At 39.9% G+C, this 27,048-nt stretch overlaps 1 protein-coding gene across 8 annotated transcripts in view; it reads right to left on the bottom strand.

The window, feature by feature from the left end:
* Positions 1-27,048, bottom strand: part of Pibf1 (progesterone immunomodulatory binding factor 1) — a 155,476-nt gene that overhangs the window by 54,560 nt on the left and 73,868 nt on the right. For 5 of the 8 annotated variants that reach the window (XR_001781130.2, XR_383193.4, NM_029320.3 and 2 more), the window contains 4 exons: positions 20,860-21,025; positions 13,709-13,859; positions 12,532-12,622; positions 3,889-3,991 (listed from right to left, as the gene is read on the bottom strand). Coding sequence is in view for 4 of the 8 variants with exons in the window: in NM_029320.3 (NP_083596.2) it covers positions 3,889-3,991; positions 12,532-12,622; positions 13,709-13,859; positions 20,860-21,025 (511 nt within the window). In the remaining 4 variants the exon portion in view is untranslated. Of the gene's footprint in view, positions 1-3,888; positions 3,992-12,531; positions 12,623-13,708; positions 13,860-20,859; positions 21,026-27,048 lie in introns of those variants that run through there. The other 3 variants (XR_003950865.1, XM_006519253.4, XM_006519256.4) reach the window with 3 other exon arrangements.

Here is a 27,048-nt window from a genome sequence, read left to right as displayed (position 1 = left end):
GAACTGCCAGGCCCAGCTAACTTCAAATTTTACCTGGACAAAAAGTTATTCCAGAAACAAAACTGAGCCCAGCAATCCCATGTCCACTTAACTGAAAACGTGATTCAAACATTTAATTGTTCCTGAAACATAATTCACAATAGCAGAAAGGTAGGAAGAGCCTGAATGTTTACCAGAGAAGGAATGAACTATAAATCTATGGTAAATGTACAAATACATGGAACAGAATATTATTTATTAGTAAAATGTCACAAAGTATAAGGTATATGCTACATACAATGTAGATGAACCTAGAAAACAGTAAGCTCAATAAAAGAAGTTAGATGCACAAGGTCAGAACCTGTATGATTCTGTTTATCCAACACTGCTGAGTAGGTAAACACACAGAGAAGCCAGTTGGTCTGTCTGTTTAGACAGATGGAAGTCAGAGGCTGGGGGTGGGTAAGAGTGAGTGATTGCTTAGTGGGCACAGGCTTTATTACCTAGTAAAAGAAATGTCTTAGAACTAGTTAGAAGTGATTGCACCATCTTCTGAATGACTGTAAGATGGTTTACTTTACAATGATTAATTTTATGACATGTAAGTTTCACCTGGGAATTAAAAACCAATGATGAATCATAAAACATAAAAATGGGAAATTAGACTTTATCAAAATTAAAAGAAGTTCATACATCAAGGAACAGTCACAAGAGGATGCAAGACAACACAAAACCTGGGAGAATGTATTTGCAATCACTTATGCCCTAAAGGACTGCAACCCAGAATACAGAGAACTCCTGCCAATCAACAATATCAAGCCAAAAGATACAACTAAAAATCAGAGGAAATGAGTTGAAAACATATGCCTATGGTTGAGAGGCCCTCATTAATTCATATTTCAATTAAGTTGTCACTGTGACTGTATTAAGATAGGTGGTATCTGGGTTAGGGATATAGCTCTGTCTCTGAACTTTATACTGGGTTCCATCCTCAGCTTAGTAACAAATACGTGAATAACAACAACATAAACACCAAGGGGTGAAATTTAAGAGGGGTTGAGACCTCCAAGGTAGAGTGCCTTGTAGAGGGATTTTAATCTAGCAACATGATTGCTCTGACAAGGGACCACATTGAAAGACCTTCCAGGTCTTGTGTGATCCAGGTGGAATCACACACCTTTCATCTCCCTGGCTAGAATTTAGACACACCTTTAGAAAACACCTTAATCCAATGAAGGTAAAATTGATTTGTAGAAGGAAACAGACATGTTTGAAAGTGTCTAATTGTGGGGCATAAAAAATGATGAGTAAGAGAAAGATTGAAGGAATGAGTCAGAGATAGGAGATGCCCAACTCACAAAGGACAGACAGGAAAGAGAGGTGACTTAAGAGGTACAAAGAGAGATGGGGATAGAAAGAGGAGACAGTTTTACTGGGATCGCTTTACAGAGACAGGGTTGCAGGTGAAGACAGAACTAGCCAGAGAATAAGGAGGAGCCAGGAGATTAGAACAGATTGCCAGAGTTAGTTTGGGGCCAAGCAGAGCAATTCAGTGAGAAGCTGAGAGAAGCCAGTTTCAATCAGTCAGCTTGGAGAGGAGTTTGGACCAGAACAGCCTAGTGTGGGAGGTTCCTTCTGCAGACAGCTGGGCTCAGGTTGGATGACAAAAGTAGCTAAGCACAAGTCTGGGAGCAAACCATTGAGCAGCACTCCTCTGTGGTCTCTGCTCCACTTTCTATCTCCAGGTTTCTGCTTTGGTTTTCCTCAATGAAAGACTGTAAACTGTAAGCCAAATAAGCCCGTCCTTGCCTCAGGTAGCTTTCTCCACCATGGTGTTTATTACCCCAACAGGAAGGAAACCACAACAGGAGCCCTGGCACTTGGTATGCAAGTTATGTTGGTCTCAAACTCACAGAAATGCCCTTGCCTCAGCCCCTCCCAAGGGCCGCAGTTTCTTTCTTTCCTTGTTTGATTTTTTTTTTTTTTGAGATTGGTTTCTTTTTGTGTCCTAGGTTCTCCATGGATTCCTAATGATACTCTTTCTCCCTTTGCCTATTGAGTGCTAGGGTTATATGTGAGCCTTAGTGCTTGGTTTCCTTTGATTACTTTATTCCTGTTTGTACCTAGGAATATGCTAGACCTGACTTGTACCAACAGTAAATTTGTAGAATTTTGTGAGGTCGTTGTTAAATGCAATCAAAATTAAAATTTACATAACTGTATACAAAGGTCAATTCTATTAAAGGCAAAGAAACATGTAGTCAAATGTCCACGAAATGTTACTTTACACTGTGCAAGTTCACAGGTGTAACTAAACCTAGACAGTCTAAGTCTCATAACAGTGTTTGCTGAAAACCTTTCCTCATAAGGCTTGGCGGTTACTCATAAAGGCAGCCTACGGTTCGTCCTATGCCACAGATGCGAGTGAGCACAGGCAACAGAGCCCCTCCTCGCCTCCTGCTATCATCACTGTTGGCGGCTGTCCACATTCCATTGTGTCCACCTTAATCTCTGGTGATTCTCACTCTCATTTCAAAGTTTAGTGTAGAGATCCTCTTACCATTAAAGGTGCCTTATCAGTAGATACTATATGGACAAAGGAACAGGCTCCGAAGAAAACAAAGAAGCCAAGCATGATGATGCATATAGCACTTAGACACTGTGGCAGCATGCCCAAGACCTGCACAGGTTCCAGCCAGTGGGTCAACACTGAGTGGGCAAGGTGAACATGTGGTCTGTTCTTGATAGGCTTAGAACATTTTTAAAGAAAAGATTTATTTATTTTATATATGTGAGTACAATGTACAAGGTCATTCTCTTTACACACACCAGAAGATGGCATCAGATCCCATGACAGATGGTTGTGAGCCACCATGTGGCTGGGAATTGAACTCAGGACCTCTGGAAGAGCAGTCAGTGCCCTTGAGCACTGAGTCATCTCTCCAGCCCTTCCAAGAACATTTTCTTAGTTAGTGACTATTGTGGGAAGGCCCAGCCTATTGTGGGTGAGGTCACCACTGGACTGGCGGTACTGGGTTCCATAGGGAATCAGATTGAAATAGTTACGAGGAACAGCACGTCTCCATGATGCCTGCATTTGTTCCTGCTTCCAGGTTCCTGTCCTAACTTCCTTTGATGATGAACAGCAATATGGAAGTGTAAGCCAAAACAGCAATATTAAGACCAACTAAGACAAGCTTCCAGTCGTAACCAAGAAACTACCTGCAACTGATACAACTCCAAAAAATAGAATCTCACTGGCTATACCAACCACACTCAGTGCAGCCCCGTGCCAGTAGTAGTTGGCCAACACAAAGCAAACTAACTCAAGGGTATTTTTGTGGACTATTTGTTTCATTTTGATTTGTTTTGTTTTGATTTTTTTGATTTGCTTTGCTTTGCTTTTGTCTCTGTTTTTAACTTTTTTGGAGACAGACAGAAAACAAGGTTGGGTGAGTAGGGAGATCTGGGAGGAATCCGGGTAGGGGAAAACATGATCAAAATATAGTATATGAAAAACTTTTCTCAAAAAAAAAATTAAAAAGGATTAGTCTTTTCAATTAAACAGAAACTTTAGAAATTTCAAGTATTTAAAAAAATCATATGTCAGTGAGAAACATGTCAACAAATCAGCCAAAGTTGTTTCGCTAGTGGATATTCTCAGAGGCTGAGGCTCTGGGCTCGCCTACTTTACCCTTCCTCGTGCTGGGCATTCTTCAGTCTCCTGTTCTGCTTTGCCATACACGCTAAGCTGTTTAGGAGTCTCAACATTCAGTGAAGTTTACAAGTTTGAAATCATTTTGCAACCAGCTTATTTTCACAGTGCTCAGCAAATAACTGTCGGTGGTAACAGGGCATGCAGAGGCAAGCGAGCGCCTTGCTTCTGGGTCTTCCGACCCAGCTACTCACCTCTTGTGAAAGCTGTCTTACTTGGTTCTTTTGATGGTCCAGATCTTTTAAAATTAATGAATTTTGTTTTTCTAACTGAAGAACTCTTCTTGCCAAGTGGACACTAGGTAAATAAAATGAAAAGCACTTATGTACACCAAAGTAGAATGCTGCCTAAACACACAACAGGTATTTGTATGCTAGAAGGTGGACCCATCCTTTCCTAGCAACACACATAGTAACAGAAGGCAATGGCAATACAAAGCAAAGAACGCCACACGAGCAAGACTTTAGCAACCCTGACATTTCCATATGGTAAGTGTGGTATACTGATTACTTGACTATGGTTTTTAGCTCTGCCCATTGAGGCAGAATTACATTATGTTACTAGCTTGCCAGAAAAGAGAGCCATTTATAGCTTTCTCATTTTAACAAAAGTTTCCAAATTACAAATTACTTAAAATTATTACCTGGAATTATTTGAATACTGTGTGCAAAAATTATTTGAATTATTAAAATTATTATTTGAAATTACTTGAATATTATGTGCAAAAGCTTACATTTTGGAAAGTGTTTATCCTAGTCAATATTATGAATTTTGTAATACAAAACATAATCCAACAGGTTTCCTACTGCATGTGGAGGTGGAAGAGGCGTGTAATAACATGCGGAGAATGACCACAGTACAGGCAGAGTCTGTACTAAAGGAACCCCCTTCCTGCCAGTGTTTTATGTCCCCATCCCTGGCAGGGTCTTAAGTCTGTATCCTAGGCTGGCCTCAATCCCTGCTCCCCGTACATTAGTCCAAGTGTTAGGATAACAGGCACATACCCACAGCCCACCGTGCTGTGCACTCTATAACTGCCCTTGGTTTGTTTGGTTGGTTATGGTTTTTCAAGACAGGGTTTCTCTGTGTAGCCTTTGCTCTCTAGGTAAACAATTCCAAGGACTGAAAGGAAACAATGTTTTTTTAAGAAGTACCAGTAATGCCGAGAAATCATGCTGTTCTCAAGACCTGCACTGTATTTTCATGTTCTATATTAGTTAGCCTATCAATTTAACCTATGAATGGAGAATTCACAGAATTCAACTTCTCACAATGTTGAGTTTTTTTTTTTTATTAGATATTTTCTTTATTTACATTTCAAGTGTTATCCCCTTTCCTAGTTTCCCCTCCGAAAACCCCCTATCCTCTCCTCCCTCCCGCTGCTCCCCAACCCACCCACTCCTGCTCCCTGGCCCAGGCATTCCCTTATACTGGGACATAGAACCTTCACAGGACCAAGAGCTTCTCCTCTCATTGATGACCGACTAGGCCATCCTCTGCTACATATGCAGCTAGAGCTATGAGTCTCTCTGTGTGTTTTGTTTGATTGGTGATTTAGTCCCAGGGAGCTCTGGGGGGTTACTGATTAGTTTATATTGCTGTTCCTCATAGGGGCTGCAAACCCCTTTAGCTCCTTGGGTACTTTCTCTAGCTCCTTCATTGGGGACCCTGTGCTCTGTCTAATGGATGATGGTGAGCATCCACTTCGGTATTTGTCAGCACTGCCAGAGCCTCTCGGGAGACAGCTATATCAGGCTCTTGTCAGCAAGCTCTTGATGGAATCTGCCATAGTGTCTGGGTTTGGTGGTTGTTACAGAGACAAAGTTCAGAGCAGAGACTGAAGGAATGACCATCAAAAAACTGTCCCATCTGGGGATCCATCCCATAGACAACCACCAAACCCAGGCACTATGGCAGAGTCCAACAAGAGGTTTTTTTTTTGTTTGTTTGTTTGTTTTTAAAATTTTCACCAAATAGCCGGGCAGCAGTGGCGTATGCCTTTAATCCCAGCACTTGGGAGGCAGAGGCAGGTGGATTTCTGAGTTCGAGGCCAGCCTGGTCTACAGAGTGAGTTCCAGGACAGCCATTGTTAAACAGAGAAACCCTGTCTCGAAAAACAAAAAAAACAAAACAAAAAAAATTTTTTTCAACCAAATAACTGTACAGAACAAAATGAAGAATTCATGTAAGACTCTGCTAAATATCATCTAACACATTAATGCCTGCGGACTGTTCATTCAAAGTAAAACATACAAGTTTTCATAAATGTTTATAGAGTGATCTCAACAGTATGCCTATATCTAATATTCATTGGTCTGGCATGGTATCTGCCAAGTAGTTGACATTACAGATGACAACGAAGTAGTCTTCATTTATTGACAACAATTCTCTAAAAAATTATGTACTAAAATATATAATAATATGCAAGTAGCACAATAAACACCAAGTTAAAGTGTAGAGTTGTGCAGCTCTCAGAACCTCAGAACTTGAGACCATTTCTACCACCCCCAAGAACAGCCATCCTTTGTCTTTTTCCATTCTTTATTAAATGCCTCTTAACCCTCCACTCCAGTTTAGAGAACCTCTAAACAACTTTCTTCTTATAAATGAATTCATAGTTTACATTTTATTATTTTTTTACTCTAAAAACAATACTTTATATATCAACAATAAAATTTACATATTAACCCTGTTATAGAATTTGACATAGTTTTATACAGAAAACAATTCAGGTTACAAAACCTCTCCCTTCAGGGGTAGGGAGGGGATCATGTTTTCTTTGTTAGTTAATATAACAACTGTATAGTTTGGGGTTTCTCCTTGTTTCCTTGCTGTCTTGGAATTTTCTTTGTTTACCGACTGGCCTTGAACCCAGAGATCCACTGACCTCTGCCTACTGAGTGCTGGGACTAAAGGTGTGTGCCATCACAAGTGGCTTTAGTCACATATCACATATCTTTATTTATTTATTAATTTATTTTGTTTTCTGAGACAGGGTTTTTCTGTGTAGCCCTGGCTGCCCTGGAGCTCACTCTGTAGACCAGACTGGCCTCGAACTAAGAAGTCCGCCTGCCTCTGCCTCCCAAGTGTAGTCACATATCTTAATGTTGCTTTTGGATTAAATCTGTTGGTTTTAACTATGCCTGTGAACTCCATATTTTACATTACTAGCTCCAATTTTGTCTAATTAAAAACCCTGGTTATTATCAATCACACTTTTATCTTCTTCCTTACCTTTCATACATACATATATATATATATATATATATATATATATATATATATATATATATATATACACACACACACACACACATATATACACACATATACACACACATACACATATATATTGTATATATATATATATACATATATATACACATATACATATTGGGTGTAGTTTCTATATTTTTGTTACTCACAGAACATACTCTTTAGGGTCATTCTAAATAACAATTTATCAACAAATGTATGCTGGAGGTATTGACAACATTTGTGTAATAATGCTTATAAAACAAAGAACACAGTCAAATTCATTTACAAAGAAGTATAGATGAGAGGAAATTTTTATGCAAATAAAACCTCTGTTTTCTATTAAGGAATGAGAGATGCTAAAAACAATGCCATGTTACCAGTCACCTGTTTAACAGCATTCTGAGAGGACAGTGACTTGGTGATAGGAAGTGAAGTACAGTACACTGCTCACTGGTTTGGGCAACTTGTTTAGCAAACTGCTCTTATGCAGATATAGTGACAAAGTCAGATGATGTAAACACTGAAGGAAGGAACTGTATGCCAGTGTTTTAGTGTTAGCCCAAGGGCAGTGTCCTAATAAGAATGCGCCTGGTTTTAGTTCAGGCATCCTGAGAGAGAAATCCCATTCAAGGCTGATGAAAGGTGTTAGAGTTTGGGAATGAAATGGTGGTGGATCTCACACCTCTTCAGATCTACACAGGCACCAGGCACATGTAGAGCATAGACATATGCACAGGCAAAACTCTTATACACATAAAAGTAAAATAAAAAATATAGGAAAGAATCAGACAAATCCAACAGGCAGAAAACTTTACAAATGAAAACTGTTCTACACTATCTCCCATCCTCTGGATCAGCACAAAGGAAGAGTGATCCACTCCGAAAACAGAGTGTCTAGTGTCACCGTGCAGTGCAGGAGCACAAACAGCACACGACCAGAAAGCCGGGTTTGCTACTTTCACACAGTTGCTACTCAAACAAAAACACTTCACATTTTCAAGTTTTATCATGTCCCAAAGTTAATCTCATTTTAATCTACTTCAATTATATAAGCCCTTTTGGCTTTCCACATTGTGTACCAGAAAGTGTTTTAAGAAGGTCTGCAATTATTTATGCTTGCAGGAGACCTCAAAGCGCAAGATACTTTACTGTATGCTTACACATTTATCAGAAACTTTAGAATTCTACATCAAGTGAGAAACATAATCTGCTGCTATCAGCTCACAGGAAATCAGCAGTGCAGTGCCCAGAAATGGACTCAGATAAACAAACCAACCCACCCCAAATGTCCATGTTTCAGGTATTTTAAAGGCTTCATTAAAATTTTAAAACAGGGCTGGTGAGATGGCTTAGCGGTTAAGGGCATTGACTGCTCTTCCAAAGATCCTGGGTTCAAATCCCAGCAACCACATGGTGGCTCATAACAATCTGTAATGAGATCTGATGCCCTCTTCTGGTGTGTCTAAAGTCAGCTACAATGTACTTATATACTTATACAATGTACTTATAAATCTTTTAAAAAATTTAAAACAAAAATATTTTAATTCAATTACTTCATTTGGTGCCTAGGGAGAAGTTTTAGAATCTTGATTTTTCTAACTGTGCAACTGACTTAAGAACACCTTAACTGATATAACCACCTAGCATTTACATTATGCCAAATATTCTCATGTTCATTCATTCATTCATTCATTCATTCATTCACTCATTCTCTCTCTCTCTCTCTCTCTCTCTTTCTCTCTCTCCCACTCCCTCTCCCTCCCTCCCTCCCTCCCTCCCTCCCTCCCTCCCTCCCTCCCTCCCTCCCTCCCTCCCTCCCTCCCCCTCTTTCTCTTGGTTTTTCAAGACAGGGTTTCTCTGTGTAGCCCTGGCTGTCCTGTAGACCAAGCTGGCCTCAAACTCAGATATCCACCTGACTCTGCCTCCCAAGTGGTGGGATTAAAGCCGTGCGCCACCACTGTCCAGATAGATTTTTTTCAATTTAATTCTTAAAATATTCTTTTGGCAGCAAGAGCCAATTCTTAGTCCTTTTCATGGGCTTTATCACAAATTGACAGAAAGCCTAAAAATCAAAGTTTTTGGTAGCTACTGAAAATGACTTTGAACCTCAGTTTTAAGGTTAGCATACAATGTGACAGGCTTCAGTTTGTGTCAGGCATGTGTGCCCCTAGTCTTTGTTCTCATGTTTAATTCTCCTACTGACCACCCCTTCTAGTGCCCTTGGTTATCTTTTGCATTCCAACTGTTGCCCTTAGTCCCTTAGGTAGTATATTTTGAAGAATATTCATACATAAGAAATGTTCACAATAGGATACTAAGGTAAAAACTAAACTACTAAAACTATATAATGTCCAAAAAAATACAAGGAAAATCATGTATTTGTATAAATTTCTGATTGGATATTTTGAATAATGGGATTACCATCAATTTACTCAATTTTAAAAATAAAATAAATACTTATAATCAGTTAAATAGTAATATTCCATATTTAATATTTGCTGTTGAATACATAAAGTTTTAAATCAAAGTAAGAATGCAGTAGATACATAGCAGTTGAGAAATAGGTTCCTTGGTATACACTTTGTAATACATGTCCTCACAATGATGTATGATGATGACTTTGTTATAAAGCATTCCACTTATGACTGTGAGTTATTTCTATAACTCCCTTTAAATCTGCAGTGCTTTAATTTCAAATGCGAAAAAATAATAAGTACAGATTCTCTAAAGGCTACATCGTTCTTTCTTGTCTTAAGTAAATAAGTTTCAAGAGGGCACAAGGTAACTGCTTTCTGTACAAATAGCCCTTAAGAAACCAAGTGTTGATTTTGCAATCTTCAAAAGTGCATCAGATTCTAAAGTGGATTAGGCGCTACTACTCAAGCTGCACGTAGTAGGTACTCAATAAAACCTGTTGAATGACTAAGTGTAGGGATGCACACATGTCCTCTTTGGATGTCTAGACTTACACTCTCTTCCCTCAGTTTAGATGACCTGAGAAGCACTTCCTCAAAATAGCCTTGGGCTCACCATGAGAAGAATGCCTGGCACCAGCTGGCAAGGGTATTAATAGCACACCCATTAGGCACTTGTTCAGGGCACACAGATAGCTCAGTGATAGAATCTTCAGAAATATTTGGACAGTCAAGATCATTTGCACTATGAATCACTTGTGGCTCTTTAAATCTTTGGGCATCGAAACAAAACAAAACAAAACATCCCCAATAACAAACACCAACCAACCAACCCCATCAAACAAACAACGCACAGCTAGCTCTGGTTACCTGAACTGCTTTAAAAAGTAAGCAACAATCACATTTAATTTCAATGTTCAACATTGGAAAGGAAGCTTATAATAGCAAAAATATTTAATTATTCATAATTAATCATTCTAGCTGTAAACTGATCCTTTCTAGTTATCTATTTATGATCTAGATTTTTCAAATATTTAATCAATAAACAACATAAGTATTTTTAAACTTCTTTTAAAATGATAACCTATACTGTTTTAGATATTCATAAAGATAAATTATCTCTTCATGTTATTGTATCGATCACTTCCAAACTATCTACAAAAGGAACCAGAGAGGCGGCTCAGTGGTTAAGAACATACATACACTGCTCTGCAAAGACCTAAGTTTTGTTCCCACCTCCCAGGATGCAAGTCCAGCGGCAGGAGAGCTCATACTCTTTCAGACTGATGTGCACATAGCTGCACTCAGAGATCTGATGCACGCTTTTCTACTCCACAGGCACCTGAGCTCACATTTGCAAAGACATATGCATAAATGAAAATGTACACACAGACACAGATACACACACACACACACACACACACACACACACACACACACACACTAAAAACCTTAGCAGGGTGGTGGTGGTGCACACCTTTAATCCCAGCATATGGGAGGTAGATGCAGGCAGATATCTGAGTTCAAGGCCAGTGCGGTCTACCGTGCAAATTCAGAGAAACCCTGTCTGGAATAGACAAAAACAAACAAAACAAGAACAACAACAAAAGCCTTTTTAAAAAAATCATTGAAAATATCTATAAAAGTATCAAAACGTGGACTTTCTTCTTTTGTACATTTCTGAATTTCTAAATTAACCCCCATAAAATAATACCAGTTTTGAAACCTTGAGTATTCAGGTAAATAAAAAAAAAATCACTAGGTATATTACTCTGAGCTGGGAAGGTCAGAGAATAAGATGACGCTGCTGACATGAAGAGCTTCTGTCTAGGTGAGAAAATTAGATGGGAAATGATGGCTGAAAAAAACCAAAACACTTTACTGTGCCGTAGAGAAAATAGATATTTACAAGTGGAGGTGAGTCCTAAACTGTCACATGGAGTACAGAGGCAAGTGAGGATGCTGATGTGGGGTACATTGTGGAGGGGTTTGCAAGTCTGTTAGAAACACTAGGAGTGGAGGTGGTAGCAAGCAGAGCAATCAGGGTCTGCTGTAAGGCTGGATGAATCTAGGGAGCAAGATCAGTGCAGGTGCCTGCTGGTGGAGTGGAAATGCCAGGGAACCACACCCCTGCTTAGGACATCCTCTAACCAATTCTCCGGCAAGCCCAAAGTGCTCTTCTTTCCTTTTTCTCCTTCTACTTCCCTTCCTCCTCTCCTGTCACCTGTCTTTCATCCCTTTCTCTTCTTTCCCTATTTCTTTTCCTTCTTTCTCTGTTGACCATAGGATGGTCTAGAATCCATTACCTAGCTTAGGTAGAACTCAGGAGTCAAGTTCTAAGATCAGCCAGCCTGGTGGTGGGGAGCTAGTGTGCACCATCACTTGGGGCTAGCCTCTGTGATTTATTTTTTATATTAATTAGTAATTTCAGAGGATCGTGAAACACCTGGGAGACAAGGCTTAGCAAGTCCATAAGAGAATCTCCAGATTAGATGAACTGAGGTGGGTAACACACCCTAAATGTGGGCGGCACCATTCATCCCACTCTGCTTCCTTCCTGCCGATTTATGTGAGCAGCTCCCTAATCATCCTGCTGCCATGACCCCTTGAGGAACTGTCCCCAAACTGTGAGCCAAGCACTCCTTCCTTCCTCATGCTGCTCTTTTTCAAGTGTTTGGTCACAGCCATAAGACATGGAACTAACACTTCTGTGCAGTTTCAACTGCGATGTATATGCTTTCTCCATATTTCTTAGTATGTATTATATACAATAATATATTACATGTTAAGATACACATCAAGAAATATAGGCACATAAATAATAAACAAGGGATATAGAAATTGAAGGTAGTTCAATTAGTTCTAGCCTGAAAATTATTGCTACAAAGCATTTGTACTTATCTGAAATTAATGTGAAAATAAAATGGCTTTCAAAGTTATTGCATCTAAAACCATGAACATTCTAATGTACACATCTACTAACCATTAAATTCACTTAAATATAGATGAAGTTCATGGTTATTACCATGTCCTACTTTGTGAGCACTTTAATATTTATGAATATTAAGAACAAGTAGCTTTATCATTCAACTCAGCACATTATCAGAATGTACTATATAATTACAGTTAGCTTGAGTAGATAAGATAAATCCATATCGATTTTACCTTTGCTTTAGTCGTCTTTTAGCTGTTGTGGGAACATTAGCACCATAACCATAGGAATAAAGAATTCTTTCAGCCTCATCTTCATTTTCAACTGAAAAGTAGTAAAAGGTATGATGTGAAATAACTCTTCTCTTTAAAAAGCATAGCAGAAGTCAAAATAAAAGATACAACAATGAATTAAGAATTCCAAGAACATTCCGAAGGACTAGTGCACATTGAGAGAGGTGAAGCATATTAAAGTACACTGTGGTTGTATTTGTTGATTTATTTTTAGAAGATGTTAAGGGATTACATCACCTGATAAGCCACACTTTCTTATAGAGCAAGTAATTCAGGTATGTTATTCTGAAAGATTCAAAGACTTTTAATATGGACTATATATTATAAAATGACTAAGTTATAGAGTCATTTGACAAAGGTGAGTTCTGTTTTGTCTGTGTGCCAAGCTCTCACGTGGCCTTGGCTTCCTTCCCTTGAACTTAAGGATGTGGAGGGTGACCCCGAGCTCCTGATGCTCCAGCCCCCACTTTCTGAGTTCTGAGATCCCAGAAACACACACCAGAGCCCATGCTGGCTCAGACCTGGAGACCTTCCTGCTTCCTTCCCCTGAGGGGAGGATTATAGGAGGTGTCACCACACTCACTATTGGCTTTTGGTGTTTCTGTTTTGGTTTTCACTGCTGTGTGAGGGCCTGAATCCAGAGCTTGCACAGAGTAGGCAGAGCACCCCACCAGTGAGCTACGAGGCTAGTCCTGAGGCAAAACATTTTGCTAAGGCTTTGGATTAGTTCCTGACAAAAGTAAATGTTTAATACTTTATCTGTTTTTTGAGTCTAGCTACTGAAAATTTACATCAAGTAATATTAAAAACAGAATATTCTTTAAATCACTTACATTTTTAATAAATATATACCAAGAAATTTTAGCAATGATTCCACCTTTCCTTTGTAGCCAAAAAAAAAGGACTAGGCCGGCGTGGTGCCGCACGCCTTTAATCCCAGCACTTGGGAAGCAGAGGCAGACGAATTTCTGAGGCCAGCCTGGTCTACAGAGTGAGTTCCAGGACAGCCAGAGCTACACAGAGAAACCCTGTCTGGGCAGGGGGGTGGGGGGGGAGAAGAAAAGAAAAGAAAAAAAAGACTCTCCCTGGGTGGGTGGGGGAGGGCACACAGACTTACTTTCTGCTGTTTGCATTATTATCTCATCAAGCTCCTTTTCCAACTTCTCGTAAATGTCTAACCTTGCCTGATGCTCTGAGTTCTGTGCCTCGAGTTCGGTAATGCGTTTTTCAGAAGAAGTTTGGAGACTATAAAATTCTTTAGTTAAAACCTAGCAGTGGAAGAAGAGAATGACAGAAGTTGAAAGGATTCAGATTTCCTCAGGTCCACAGCTAAAGGCACACACACACACACACACACACACACACACACACACACACACACACACACACACACACACGGTGGTGCGGAGATCTCTGAAAGGATTCAGATTTCCTCAGGTCCACAGCTAAAGGCACACACACACACACACACACACACACACACACACACACACACACACACACACACACACACGGTGGTGCGGAGATCTCTGAAAGGATTCAGATTTCCTCAGGTCCACAGCTAAAGGCGCGCGCGCGCGCGCGCGCACACACACACACACACACACACACACACACACACACACACACACACACACACACACACACGGTGGTGCGGAGATCTCTGCTCATGTCTTTTCTCTTTCAACCACAGAAATGTGAAGACACAGCTCAGCCGAGGACAACAGAGGAAAGAATACACGCTGATTTCCAAGTTGCGTTAACTGAACTTATGCAATACTCTCTCGGTAATCACATATGCCGAATAAAATGAACCTTTGCTTGTTAAGGGTTCAGATGGAGGCAGCAGTGAGAGACTTACTCGGGGTCAGGTTCTAGGCAGTCAGCACAAAACTGTACAAAGACAGTGGAGGGAGCTCTGCAGTGCTCCATCAGCGCTGCTCAACCTGCCTTGTTCATGCTTTTAGCATGCTTTTCTTTTCTTTTCTTTTCTTTTCTTTTCTTTTCTTTTCTTTTCTTTTCTTTTCTTTTCTTTTCTTTTCTTTCTTCTTTTCTCTCTCTGCAACATTTTTTCTTTTTTCTATCTTTTTTTTATTAGGTATTTTCTTCATTTACATTTCCAATGCTATCCCAAAAGTCCCCCATACCCACCCACCCCCACTCCCCTTACCCCCCGACTCCCACTTTTTGGCCCTGGCGTTCCCCTGTACTGGGGCATATAAAGTTTGCATGTCCAATGGGCCTCTCTTTCCAGTGATGGCCGATTAGGCCATCTTTTGATATATATGCAGCTAGAGTCAAGAGCTCCGGGGTACTGGTTAGTTCATAATGTTGTTCCACCTATAGGGTTGCAGATCCCTTTAGCTCCTTGGGTACTTTCTCTAGCTCCTCCATTGGGAGCCCTGTGATCCATCCAATAGCTGATTGTGAGCATCCACTTCTGTGTTTGCTAGGCCCCGGCATAGTCTCACAAGAGACAGCTACATCTGGGTCCTTTTGATAAAAATTTGCTAGTGTATGCAATGGTGTCAGCGTTTGGAAGCTGATTATGGGATGGATCCCCGGATATGGCAGTCTCTAGATGGTCCATCCTTTCGTCACAGCTCCAAACTTTGTCTCTGTAACTCCTTCCATGGGTGTTTTGTTCCCAATTCTGAGAAGGGGCAAAGTGTCCACACTTTGGTCTTTGTTCTTCTTGAGTTTCATGCGTTTAGCAAATTGTATCTTATATCTTGGGTATCCTAAGTTTCTGGGCTAATATCCACTTATCAGTGAGTACATATTGTGTGAGTTCCTTTGTGATTGGGTTACCTCACTCAGGATGATGCCCTCCAGGTCCATCCATTTGCCTAGGAATTTCATAAATTCATTCTTTTTAATAGCTGAGTAGTGCTCCATTGTGTAAATGTACCACATTTTCTGTGTCCCTCTGTTGAGGGGCATCTGGGTTCTTTCCAGCTTCTGGCTATTATAAATAAGGCTGCTATGAACATAGTGGAGCATGTGTCCTTCTTACCGGTTGGAACATCTTCTGGATATATGCCCAGGAGAGGTATTGCTGGATCTTCCAGTTGTAATATGTCCAATTTTCTGAGGAACCGTCAGACTGATTTCCAGAGTGGTTATACAAGCTTGCAATCCCACCAACAATGGAGGAGTGTTCCTCTTTCTCCACATCCTTGCCAGCATCTGTTGTCACCTGAATTTTTTATCTCTCTCTCACTGCCACATTTTTAAATTATTTTATTTTTTTACATTTCAGATGTTGTCCCCACTTCTCAGTCTCCCCTCTGGGAAGACCTCCCATCCCATTCCCCCTTCCCTTTGCCTCTAAGAGCATACTCCCATACTAACCCACCCACTCCCATCTCACCTCTCTAGCATCCCCCTTCGCTGGGGCAACAAGCCTCCACAGACCAAGCGCCTCCCCTCCCACTGATGCCAGATAAGGCAATCCTGTGCTACATATGTAGTGGAACCCATGGGTACCAAACAAGCCTCAACAAATCCAAGAAGATCAACATAATCCCATGTACCCTATCAGATCACCATGGCCTAAGGCTTGACTTCAATAACAATAAAAACAACAGAAAGCCCACAGACCCACGTAAATGGAACAACTCTCTACTCAATGATAGCCTGGTCAGGGCAGAAATAAGAAAAGATATTAAAGACTTTCTAGAATTCAATGAATATGAAGACACAGCATACCCAAACTTATGGGACACAATGAAAGCAGTGCTAAAAGGAAAACTCACAGCAGTAAGTGCCCTGGGAAGGAAACTGAAAAGATCCTACACTAGCAACTTAACAGCACACCTGAAAACCCTAGAACAAAAAGAAGCAAATGCACCCAATAGGAGTAGACTGTGGGAAATAATCAAACTCAGGGATGGAAATCAACCAATTAGAAACAAAGAGGATGATACAAAGAATCAACAAAACTGGGCTGGAGAGATGGCTCGGTGGTTAAGAGCATTGTATTGCTCTTCCAAAGGTCCTGGGTTCAATTCCCAGCAACACATGGTGGCTCACAACCATCCATAGTGAGATTTAATGCCCTCTTCTGGTGTTTCTGAAGACAGCTACAATGTACTTACATATAATAATAAATATATGGGCTGGAGCCAGCGGGGCCAGAGTGAGTAGAGGTCCTGAGTTCAATTCCTAGCAACCACATGATAACTCACAACCATCTGTACAGCTACAGTGTACTCATATATATAAAATGAATAAATCTTTTTTTAAAAGATCAGATAAACAGTCCCAAATCTTCTAAGGAAATAGAAGCCATTAAAAAAACCCCAGGATCAGATGGTTCTCGTGCAGAATTCTACCAGACCTTTAAAGAAGAGCTAATAAAAAAACTCCTCAAATTATTCCAATAGAAATAGAGGGAACACTACCTAATATTCTATGAAGCCACAATTACTCTGATACCTAAACCACACAGACCAACAAAAAAGAGAACTTCAGACCAATCTCACTTATGAATATCGATGAAAAATAATCAATAAAATTCTCACAAACCAAATTCAAAAAAACATCAAAACCATCATTCATCACAATCAAGTAGATTTCCTCCCAGGGATGCAGGGATGGTTCAATATATAAACATCCATTAATGTAATCCACTACATAAACAAATTCAAAGAAAAAACATGATCATCTCATTAGATGCTGAAAAAACCTTTGACAAAGTATATCACCCGTTCATGTTAAAAGTATTGGACATATCATGAATTCAAGGCCTTTACCTAAACACAATAAAAGCAATACATAGCAAACCATCAGCCAATATCAAACTAAATGGAGAGATACATGAAGCAATCCCACTAAAATCGGGGTCAAGACAAGGCTGCCTACTCCATATCTATTCAATATAGTATTCGAAGTTCTAGCTAGATCAATAAGAAAACAAAAAGGAGATCAATGAAATACAAACTGGAAAAGAAGAAGCCAAGGTATTTGCAGGTGATATGGTAGTATACATAAGAGACCCCAAAAAATCTACCAGAGAACTTCTACAGATAATGAAAAACTTTAGCAAAGTGACTGGATATAAAATTAACTCAAACAAATCAGTAACCATCCTTTATACAAATGATAAACGGGCTAAGAAAGAAATTAGTGAAACAACACCCTTCACAATACCACAAATAGTATAAAATATCTTGGGGTAACTCATACCAAGCAAGTGAAAGATCTGTATAACAAGAACTTCCACTCCCTGAAAAAAAAAAAAGAAATTGAATATGAAATTCAATTGATGGAATTGAAATTCCATCTTCCTCAGAAGATGGAAGGATCTCCCATGCTCATGGATTGGGTAAGATTAACATAATAAAAATGGCCATCCTACCAAAAGCAATCTACAGATTCAACGCAATCACCATTGAGTTTCCAACACGATTCTTCACAGACTGCAAAAGCAAATCTCAATTTCACATGGAAAAACAAAAAACCCAAGATAGCCAAAACAATTCTCAACAATAAAAGAACTTCTGGTTGAATTACCATACCTGACCTCAAGCTTTACTACAGAGACCACATGGTATTGGTACAGAGACAGATACGTTGATCAATGGAATGGAATTGAAGACCCAGAAATAAAACCACTCACTTAAGGACACTTGAATTTTGATACAGCAGCCAAAAACATACAATGGAAGAAAGAAGGCACTTTCAATAAATTTTGCTGGTCTAACTTGTTGGTCTGCATGTAGAAAAATAAAAATAGATCTATATTTTAATCACCTTGCACAAGGCTCAAGTCTAAGTGGATCAAGGACTCAACATAAAACCAGATACATTGAATCAAATAGAAGAGAAAGCTGGAAAGAGCCTCAAACGCATTGGCACTGGGGGAAATTTCCTAAACAGAGCTCTAATGGTTCAGCTTCTAAGATCAAGAATCAGTAAATGGGGCCCTATGAAACTGAAAAGCTTCTGTAAGGCAAAAGACACAGTCAATGGGACAAATTGGCAACCAACAGATTGGGAAAAAAAAATCTTCATCAACTCCACATCTGATAGAGGGCTAATATCCAAATATATTAAGAACTCAAGAAGCTAACCTCCAAAAACAAAAATAACCAAGTTTAAAAAAATGGCGTACAGAGTTAAACAGAGAATTCTCAACTGAGGAATCGTGAATGGCTGAGAAGCACCTAAAGAAATGTTCAACATCCTTAGTCATCAAGAAAATGCAAATCAATACAACCCTGAGATTCCACCTTACACCAGTCAGAATGAAAGATCAAAACTTAGGAGACAACAGATGTTGGCACAGATGTAGAGAAAGAACACTCCTCCACTGCTGGTGGGATTGCAAGCTGGAAACCAGTCTGGTAGCTCTTCAGAAAATTGGAAATAGTTCTACCTGAAGATCCAGCTATACCATTCCTGGGCATATACCCAAAAGTCACTCCAACATATAACAGGACACATGTTCCACTATGTTCAAAGAAAGAGTTTCTTAAAAAAAAAATCCTTTAAAAAGAATTTAAAAAGAGGCATATTTTCTTTGATTATTATTACATGTACAACCGCCTGAATCCTATATACCTCCTTTGTTTTTAAAAAAGCTAACATGGGGCTTGAGACAGCGTGGCATCTAAAGGCACTTGCTGTATTAAATCTGGAGACCTGAGGTAATTTCCTATAATCCATGTAAAGATGGGAAAGAATCAACTCTTCAAAGTTGTCCTCCCACCTTTACAAATGTGCAGTGGCAAAATGTCCACACATATACACATCATTCACACACACAATCATAATAAGTTAAAAAAAATTAACCTATTTCCTTTATGGTGTTGGGGATTGGTGTTGTGAATACTAGGTAATAGCTTTGCCAGTGAACTATGCCACCAACCGAATAAGAACATTTTAAAAAGAGTCAATGAATAGAGTTGTATGAGAGGCTCTATCCATCCATCTACTATGAACTAAGTATATTTCATGTATTTATACCCTTAAAATATCAATTGATGCTATCACACACAAATGATTTTAATGTGATTACAGTAATATGCTAGAGTGTTAAGTTGTTCACTACTATAAATAACACTTCAGTGAGCATCTGAGAACAAAGGAGCTTACATACTGAAAATACATCTTAACAGGGGCTGGAGAAACAAATGGCTCAGTGGCTAAGAGCACTCACTGGCTGCTCTTTCAGAGGACCTGGAACTAGAGTTATAATTGGCTGTGAGCCACCTCGTGGGTGCCGGGAATAGAACCTGGGTCCTCTGGAAGAGCCATCTCTTTAGCCCCAGGAAAGGCTTTTATTTTTATTTTTATTTTTTTTCAGGAAAGGCGTTTAATTGATTAATTTTCAGTTTCATTATCTCCCATTTTTGTATTTGCCTATAATTATATGTTTTCATAACTAGGAACGTTCATATGTAGTGAGGAAAACTAAAAACATGAAGTGCTTAAGTTAAGCTAACAACAAAATACCATCTATTTTAAAATGTAATAAATATTTCCTCTCATTTCTTCAGAAAAAGATGTAAAAATATTGAATTTTACCTACACATTCTTCCACTTGTACTACAGAACTACTTTGTTGGGTAAAAAAAATGTATGCTGAAAATTGGGCCAATGAAACAGCTCTGCTTCCCAAGTTCCACACTGTGGAAGGAAAGGCCTGACTACCATAAGCTGTAAGTTGTCCTCTGACTTCCAAATGCCTTCTACCATGCACACAAGCATGCACACTCACAGGGGCAAAAGCAAACAATTGTAACATTTTAAATGGTAAAACATTAGAAACAGTTTTCTTGATGAAAACTGGAAAACATAAAATACCAACTATTCCATCCCAGAAAGATGGTGGGTTTTTTATATTCATCATTATAGTTCTACAGTTTTCTTCATGCCAATTTCACTTTTCTCACATAAGTATTCTCAATAATTATATGCTCTTTGTTAGTGTGAATGAAACCTTTTCCAATTTTTTAAATAAAATTTTAGTCATTTTTGATGCACATACTGCTGCTATTCATCTATGTTTTCTTTCACTTCTCTGTTTTTAAAACAGGGACTTATTACTTAGTTCTGGCTGGCTACATGAGCCTCAAACACGTGATCTCCTGTCTCAGCCTTCAGAGTGCTTGGGATCCCATCCACTGGACCTAGCTTTAGTTCCTTATTTTCTTGTGAGGACGAGGTATGGTCCTCTAGGAGAAACAAGGTCTACACAACTATCATCCTTACAAAGTTTATACTCTATGCTTATGTCCAGGGAAAGTTACATAAAGGTACCTCCAATTTCTTCTGATATTTTTCACACTCCAACTGGCACTGCGTGAGATTTCTTGCAGTTTCCTCTTGCAGGAGTTGAACACGCTCACTTTCAAAGGACTTCAACTTGCTCTGATGGAGAAACTCAGATACCTTGCTCTCTGTACTGAGCTGGAGTTCTCTGTACCTGAAAGAGGCAGAGGGGTGAGAGGGGTGAGAGGGGTGAGAGGGGTGAGAGGGGTGAGGCCTCCCGCATAGCAGTGACGGCTGATGGAAGCCAAACCTCAGTCCCACTTTCTACCCCATCATGTTACGATTGCATGATGAATAATTTACAGTTATTCAGAAAAGCTTTTATAATTTAGTTATGCATAGTATGGAAACACATACTAAAATATACATTTGAATATTATAAGAAAATGATGTACCAATCATTAAATGGTATATTTAACAACCCAGATAGGAATATTCTCTTCATTTTATAAGTATAACTATAATAAAAATTTTTATAATTAACATTCAAATCACCACATATTCTAAGTGTGAAAATATTCTGTATTGATTGTGTCCTAAGAGAAAGAGAAGCAGACATACTGTGTTTTTTCACAGACACTATGAATATAGCACTATGTTATGTACATTATTAAAATTCATTTATTCAAATATTGAGCTATAACTGTAAGAGATAATGGAAATCCACTAGACCAGTGGTTGTTCTTTGTTTCTTAAGGAACTGATAATTTCGGGGGAAGACGGGAGCAAATGTGAAAACCCAAGCAGTATGAGTGGTAAGGACATTCTCCAGGTCAAACAGGACACACAGAAAAGAGAGCAACCAGGACTCTCTCTGAGTGTGTGTAATCTAAGAACACGGGCCTTAATGTCCATGCTCAAGCCCACTTCACTTCTAGCACACTTATCTTTGGTAATAGCATGCTGCATATATGCTAGAGAAAGTTCTAGGCAGTACATATATATCCTGCAACAGTAAGGCTTTAAGGAAAAGTCAGCTTTTATGCTATTTTAGAAAGCTCTAACATAATATATTTAAAAGGTATTTAAAATATTCTTATGATTTTATTAAGAATACTGTTTTAGAGGTTGGAGGGACAGCTCACCAGGTAAAGTGCTTGCTGCAATGGATTTGCCTTCTGTGACTGTCTCAGCTAAATGAATCCAAATACTCACGGCTGAGTAACATGCCACTCTATGGATATCTCACATTTAACAGCTGAACACTTGAGCTGTTTCTGCTCTTGGGTATGAACATTTGTATGAAAGTTTTAATAAACATGCTTTCAATTTCTTGTAGTTAAAATGAAACCCTATTGAGCTGAAGGGGACTGAAGCCCCACAGAAGTAACATCAATATGAACTAACCAGTACCCTCAGAGCTCCTTGGAACTATACCATCAATCAAAGAAAACACATGGTGGAACTTGTGGCTCTATCTATATTTCTAGCAGAGGATGGCCTAGTCGGTCATCAATAGGAGGAGAGGCCCGTGGTCCTGTGAAGGCTCGAAGCCCCAGTGTAGGGGATGCCAGGGCCAGGAAGTGGGAGTGGGTGGGTTGGGGAGAGGCGATAGGGGATTTTCGGAGAGGAAACTAGGAAAGGGGATAACATTTGAAATGTAAATAAAGAAAATATCTAATTAAAAAAATGAAACCCTATTAACTATTTGAGGAGTTGCTAACTTGTTTTACAATATAGTTGTACCATTTTATATCCCAGTAGCAGTGAAGAGCAGGACACCTTCACCACATTTCTGTGAACTCTTATCAATGTCTGATTTATTACTGACATTACAGTGGGTGTGGAGTGATGCACATATATCATGCTCAAAATTTTATTCATTCAGTATTTTACTGAAATGGAGACGCTTCTTCACTCCTTAAGTTAAACTGTATTCAGAGTGAAATCCTTAAAACACATGAAATCGTATGCATGACGTCTGTATGCATTACACCTGTAATGCCCTACTGGGGAGGCGGGAGCATGAGGGGAGGGAACGGAAGGTCACCCCAGCCGCCATAGCAAGTTCAAGGACAGCCTAAGTTACACAAAACTGTCTCCAAAAAAAAAAAAAGCCCAACCCCACAGCAAGCACATAATGTCCATAGGGTCTCTGTATGCTAACTTCAGAGCATATATAAACTATACAACTAAAGGAGATATGGAGAAGTCATTGAGGCTATGAGATATTGGCCTTTAGGGTAATTTGTTTTAGAAGGTTAAGCTGAAAAATGTGCCTTTCCTGGGCTGAGAACACTGGGTGGTTTTGATACCAGTGGCAGCTTCAAACAGGCAATCAGCCGAGCGCTTATGCATTACAACCAGAACCTGAACACTCATTGCAGCTCGAATGTTCTCTTCCTATAGTAAAACCAAAGTAGTAGACTCCATTGGAACATTAGAATATAACTTAACAAAGGTTAAACAACTATCCAACAAAAAATGATAAATGTCTCCGAAAAATCTGATTCTACTTTAGTTAACGGAGCTTCTCTAAAACCAAATGATAATCCTCAGCATCAATTTATCTTCATGGTGTTTAACTAGGGAAAGAATTTGCCTTCAGTCATTATGTCCTTAAAATAGTCTTGATGCCTTTAATTTGCTAAGTGGAACTGGGAAGCGCTACATCAGCACAGCAGCTACACAAGCCGGTCTAACTGAGGGGCGGGGCGGATGAGGCCAGAGCTCAGCCTGCAGTTTCAGGGAACGCCCACTTAACCTGTTCTGCTCACGCAACCTGCTGCATTCTTCTCTGTCGACTCAGACCTCTCATCTCGTCCTCTTAATCTGTACACTTACTTGAACCAAGCCGGTACTGTCCACATCTCAACACCTTTGTGTTTGCTGTTCTACTTCAGCAAAGCAACCTGAAGAGATCAAGTCTACTCTGCAGTGGAATCAGAATGCTTACCTGTCCTCACAGCAGTGGAATCAGAATGCTTACCTGTCCTCACAGCAGTGGAATCAGAATGCCTACCTGTCCTCACAGCAGTGGAATCAGAATGCCTACCTGTCCTCACAGCAGTGGAATCAGAATGCTTACCTGTCCTCACAGCAGTGGAATCAGAATGCTTACCTGTCCTCACAGCTATCTGGGCCTGGAACCTGGCTGCATTTGTCCTTATGATATACTTATAATCAGCTCTTTAGTTTTCATAAGCGCCACCTATCCATTACACACTACTTTAAAACAATAACAAAAAGTCAAAGAAAGGCTGTTTAACAGAAATGTAAGAGCTAGAAGAACAAAGGGAAAGAGAAGCGAAAATACAGTATTATGCAGAAGGTTGCCAGGAAGTTAAACGGCAGGAATCTTGATCTTAAGTTGGGCCTATGGGGAGAGCCCAGACAATAGTGTTTGCCCTGCAAAGCATGACGACCCAAGTGCCATCCCTAGAACCCATGTAACAGAGCAGGGTGGGGTGGCCTATGCTGGAAATCCCAGCACTGGAGAGGCCAACAAAGGCAGATCTTTGAGGCTCCCTGGTCAGGCAACCTAGCACGCTAGCTAAAAAACCGTGTGTCAACGGAACAGAACAAACCCCATAGATAGCACCAGAAGAACAACTCTTGAATTTGTCCCTTAACCTCTTTTACCTGCCTACAATTGTGCACACAGCATACCCAGCACAAATTAAGAAAAGGAAAAAAAATCTTGCAATAAGGTCATAATTCCTAGGAACATTTACTGAGACCTTTCCCTGTTTTGCTTTACCTTTCACCTCTCCAGCTCTTTGAGAGAGGAGCTTTTCTAGGTTTGGCTGGCCCTGGAACTCACCGTGTAGGAAAACGGGATCCTCCTCTTCTGTCTCCCTAGTGCTGAGATTACACAGGGCCACTGTACCAGGAAGCATGGGCTTTGTCGTCTACCTCCCAACCTTCCCTTCCGTACGGAATGGAAGTGAATACTGACTTGAGGACCCTGCTAATGAACCTCGTTCTCCCTATTATGAATCTTTTATTTAATCTCAGTTTTTCAAACAAATGACAAATAGCAGAAATAACTGGTTTTTAAACGTTGTCTACAAAATATTCATGGCTTATACTACATTAAAACTGGACATGGATTTGAAGCACAATGACCTAATCTCATTTTGTAGACAAGCAGTATACAACAAAGTACCCAAAATATATTTTATTCAGTGGTAATAGTCATGCAATCACCAGAACCAGGAAATGACCACACAGTAGGACCTTTCCCAGCTGGTCTTGTTTGGAAGCAGGCCATAAGATAGCTGAGATAGAGCATCTGTCTGTACACAGCAGGACAACTGAGTATAAAGAAAGGGCTGGAGCGAGCTACTGAGCCCAGGCAGGCTGGCAAAGCTAAGCACAGTGGCAGCATGAGGCAGGCAGTCTCAGGGCAGAGGGTGGCCTTCCAGGGCTTCATGGATGGGCCAGCAGAAAGAATCCTGTGCCTCACAGTCTTGGCGAGGGCTGGGAAATCCTGACTAGGGATTTTAGTTCTAATGCTACAAGCAATTGGGGTCAAAGCCTTCTGAAAACCATTCTGTTCTTGAAGGCTGTGCTTCAACATGCCAGTGTCCCTGGGTCTCCAGCCTTCAGTGGATTTACTGTAGGAAATGGGCTGATGAGGGCAGATGCTAACCTGTCTAATACAATGAGAGTCAGCTCTCATTCACAGGATGACTGCTGCTTGTATTTCCATTATTGGCCTTCTTCACAGCACAAGCAATTTACCAAATTTCTCTTGAACTCTGTAAGTAACTAAATCAATTCTTAGGATAAAAACTTGAAACATTACAGACATCTTTACCACTACTTTCAAATCCATTTCTCCTTGTAGAAACCATCAGTTACCAGCTTTCTTTGTAACTTTCTAACCACTCCCTCCTCCCCAAACATGCATGTGTCACGTATAGGACGGACTCCAGTCTCCTTTGTTAAACAGATGGCATCATACTGCATTACTCTTCTTTATCTACAACCCCCTTTCCAGTTTATGTGCCTTGGACTACTTTATGTCTGAAGCTCATTCCTTTTACATTAGTTTACAATGTGAATACAGTCATGATTCATTTCATCTCATTTGCTAATTCTAAGCTGAGAAACATTTACAGAGTGCTGTTGACAGACATGCTGTGGATGTTTGCACTGCTCCAGAGAACACTGCAGTAACTGCCTGCTAAGCACAAGTCAATGCTCCAATCCTCAAGTAGCTCTGCCGGGTCACAGAGATGTTGGTACACTAGCTGGGTGTGGTGGCACACACCTTTAATCCTAGCACTTAGAAGGCAGAATAGGCATATCTCTGAGTCAAGGCCAGCCTTGCCTACACAGTTCCAGGACATACAGGGCGACATGGAGAAACCCTGTCTCAAAAAGAAACAAACAACGCCCCCCAAACAAACAAAAGAACCCTTTGGTATACTGTACAACTTAACTTAATAGCTATATCAACTTAAAATGCTACTAGAAGCATATAAATTATAGCTTCCCCATATCTTCACAAATATTTTCATATAAAATGTACCTATAAAATACTTGCTATGTATATTTTATGAATTAAACCTTCAAATAGTGCCTGCCAGCTTTCCCTTTGATGTAAATTACAAAAGTATTTTTATGTGTTGAAGACATCTACTTAGTAGTGGAGGACTTGCCTAGTGTTCACTCAGTCCTCAGGAAAACACACGCAGGCATGCATATATGCATGCATGCACACCCCGCACAGCAAAACAAAACCTTCCACAGTGAGTCCTTTTCCCAGTGGTATTTTCATCTGTGTTATGATTTTCGCCTGTATTAGAAGAAGATCCTCTACATCAGACCTTTAGCCCCCCACCCCCCATTTCTCGCCTAGTTCCCTCTTACCAAACAGCCCTGGTTTATTTGCCTAAAATGATGAGCTTCCTTCTGAATCATCTCAACATTCCCCAAACCAAAATACATGTCTTAAGAAACCAGGCTGCTCCATGGACCCCACCAAGCAGCGTCGGCACAGATTAAAGCTTGTGAGCCACTAATGCTCTAACTTTAGTAGAGAATATCCTCATTTGTTTCCTCATGCTCTGAGATACTTCTTTTCAAAGGAGAAGACCGATTCATATCTTCACACACAGTAAGATACTAGGCGTGGAGGTCACTATCCTCACAACAACTTAAGTTATGAGAAAGAGGAACATATCCTAAAATATAATAGGATTGTAAAAGGATATCTTGGTAAAGGAG

The sequence above is a fragment of the Mus musculus genome, chromosome 14 (genome assembly GCF_000001635.26).
Source record: "Mus musculus strain C57BL/6J chromosome 14, GRCm38.p6 C57BL/6J".
Classification (NCBI taxonomy): domain Eukaryota; kingdom Metazoa; phylum Chordata; class Mammalia; order Rodentia; family Muridae; genus Mus; species Mus musculus.
Note: the sequence above shows the minus strand (reverse complement) of the source record. Positions and strands in the feature narration are given on the sequence as shown.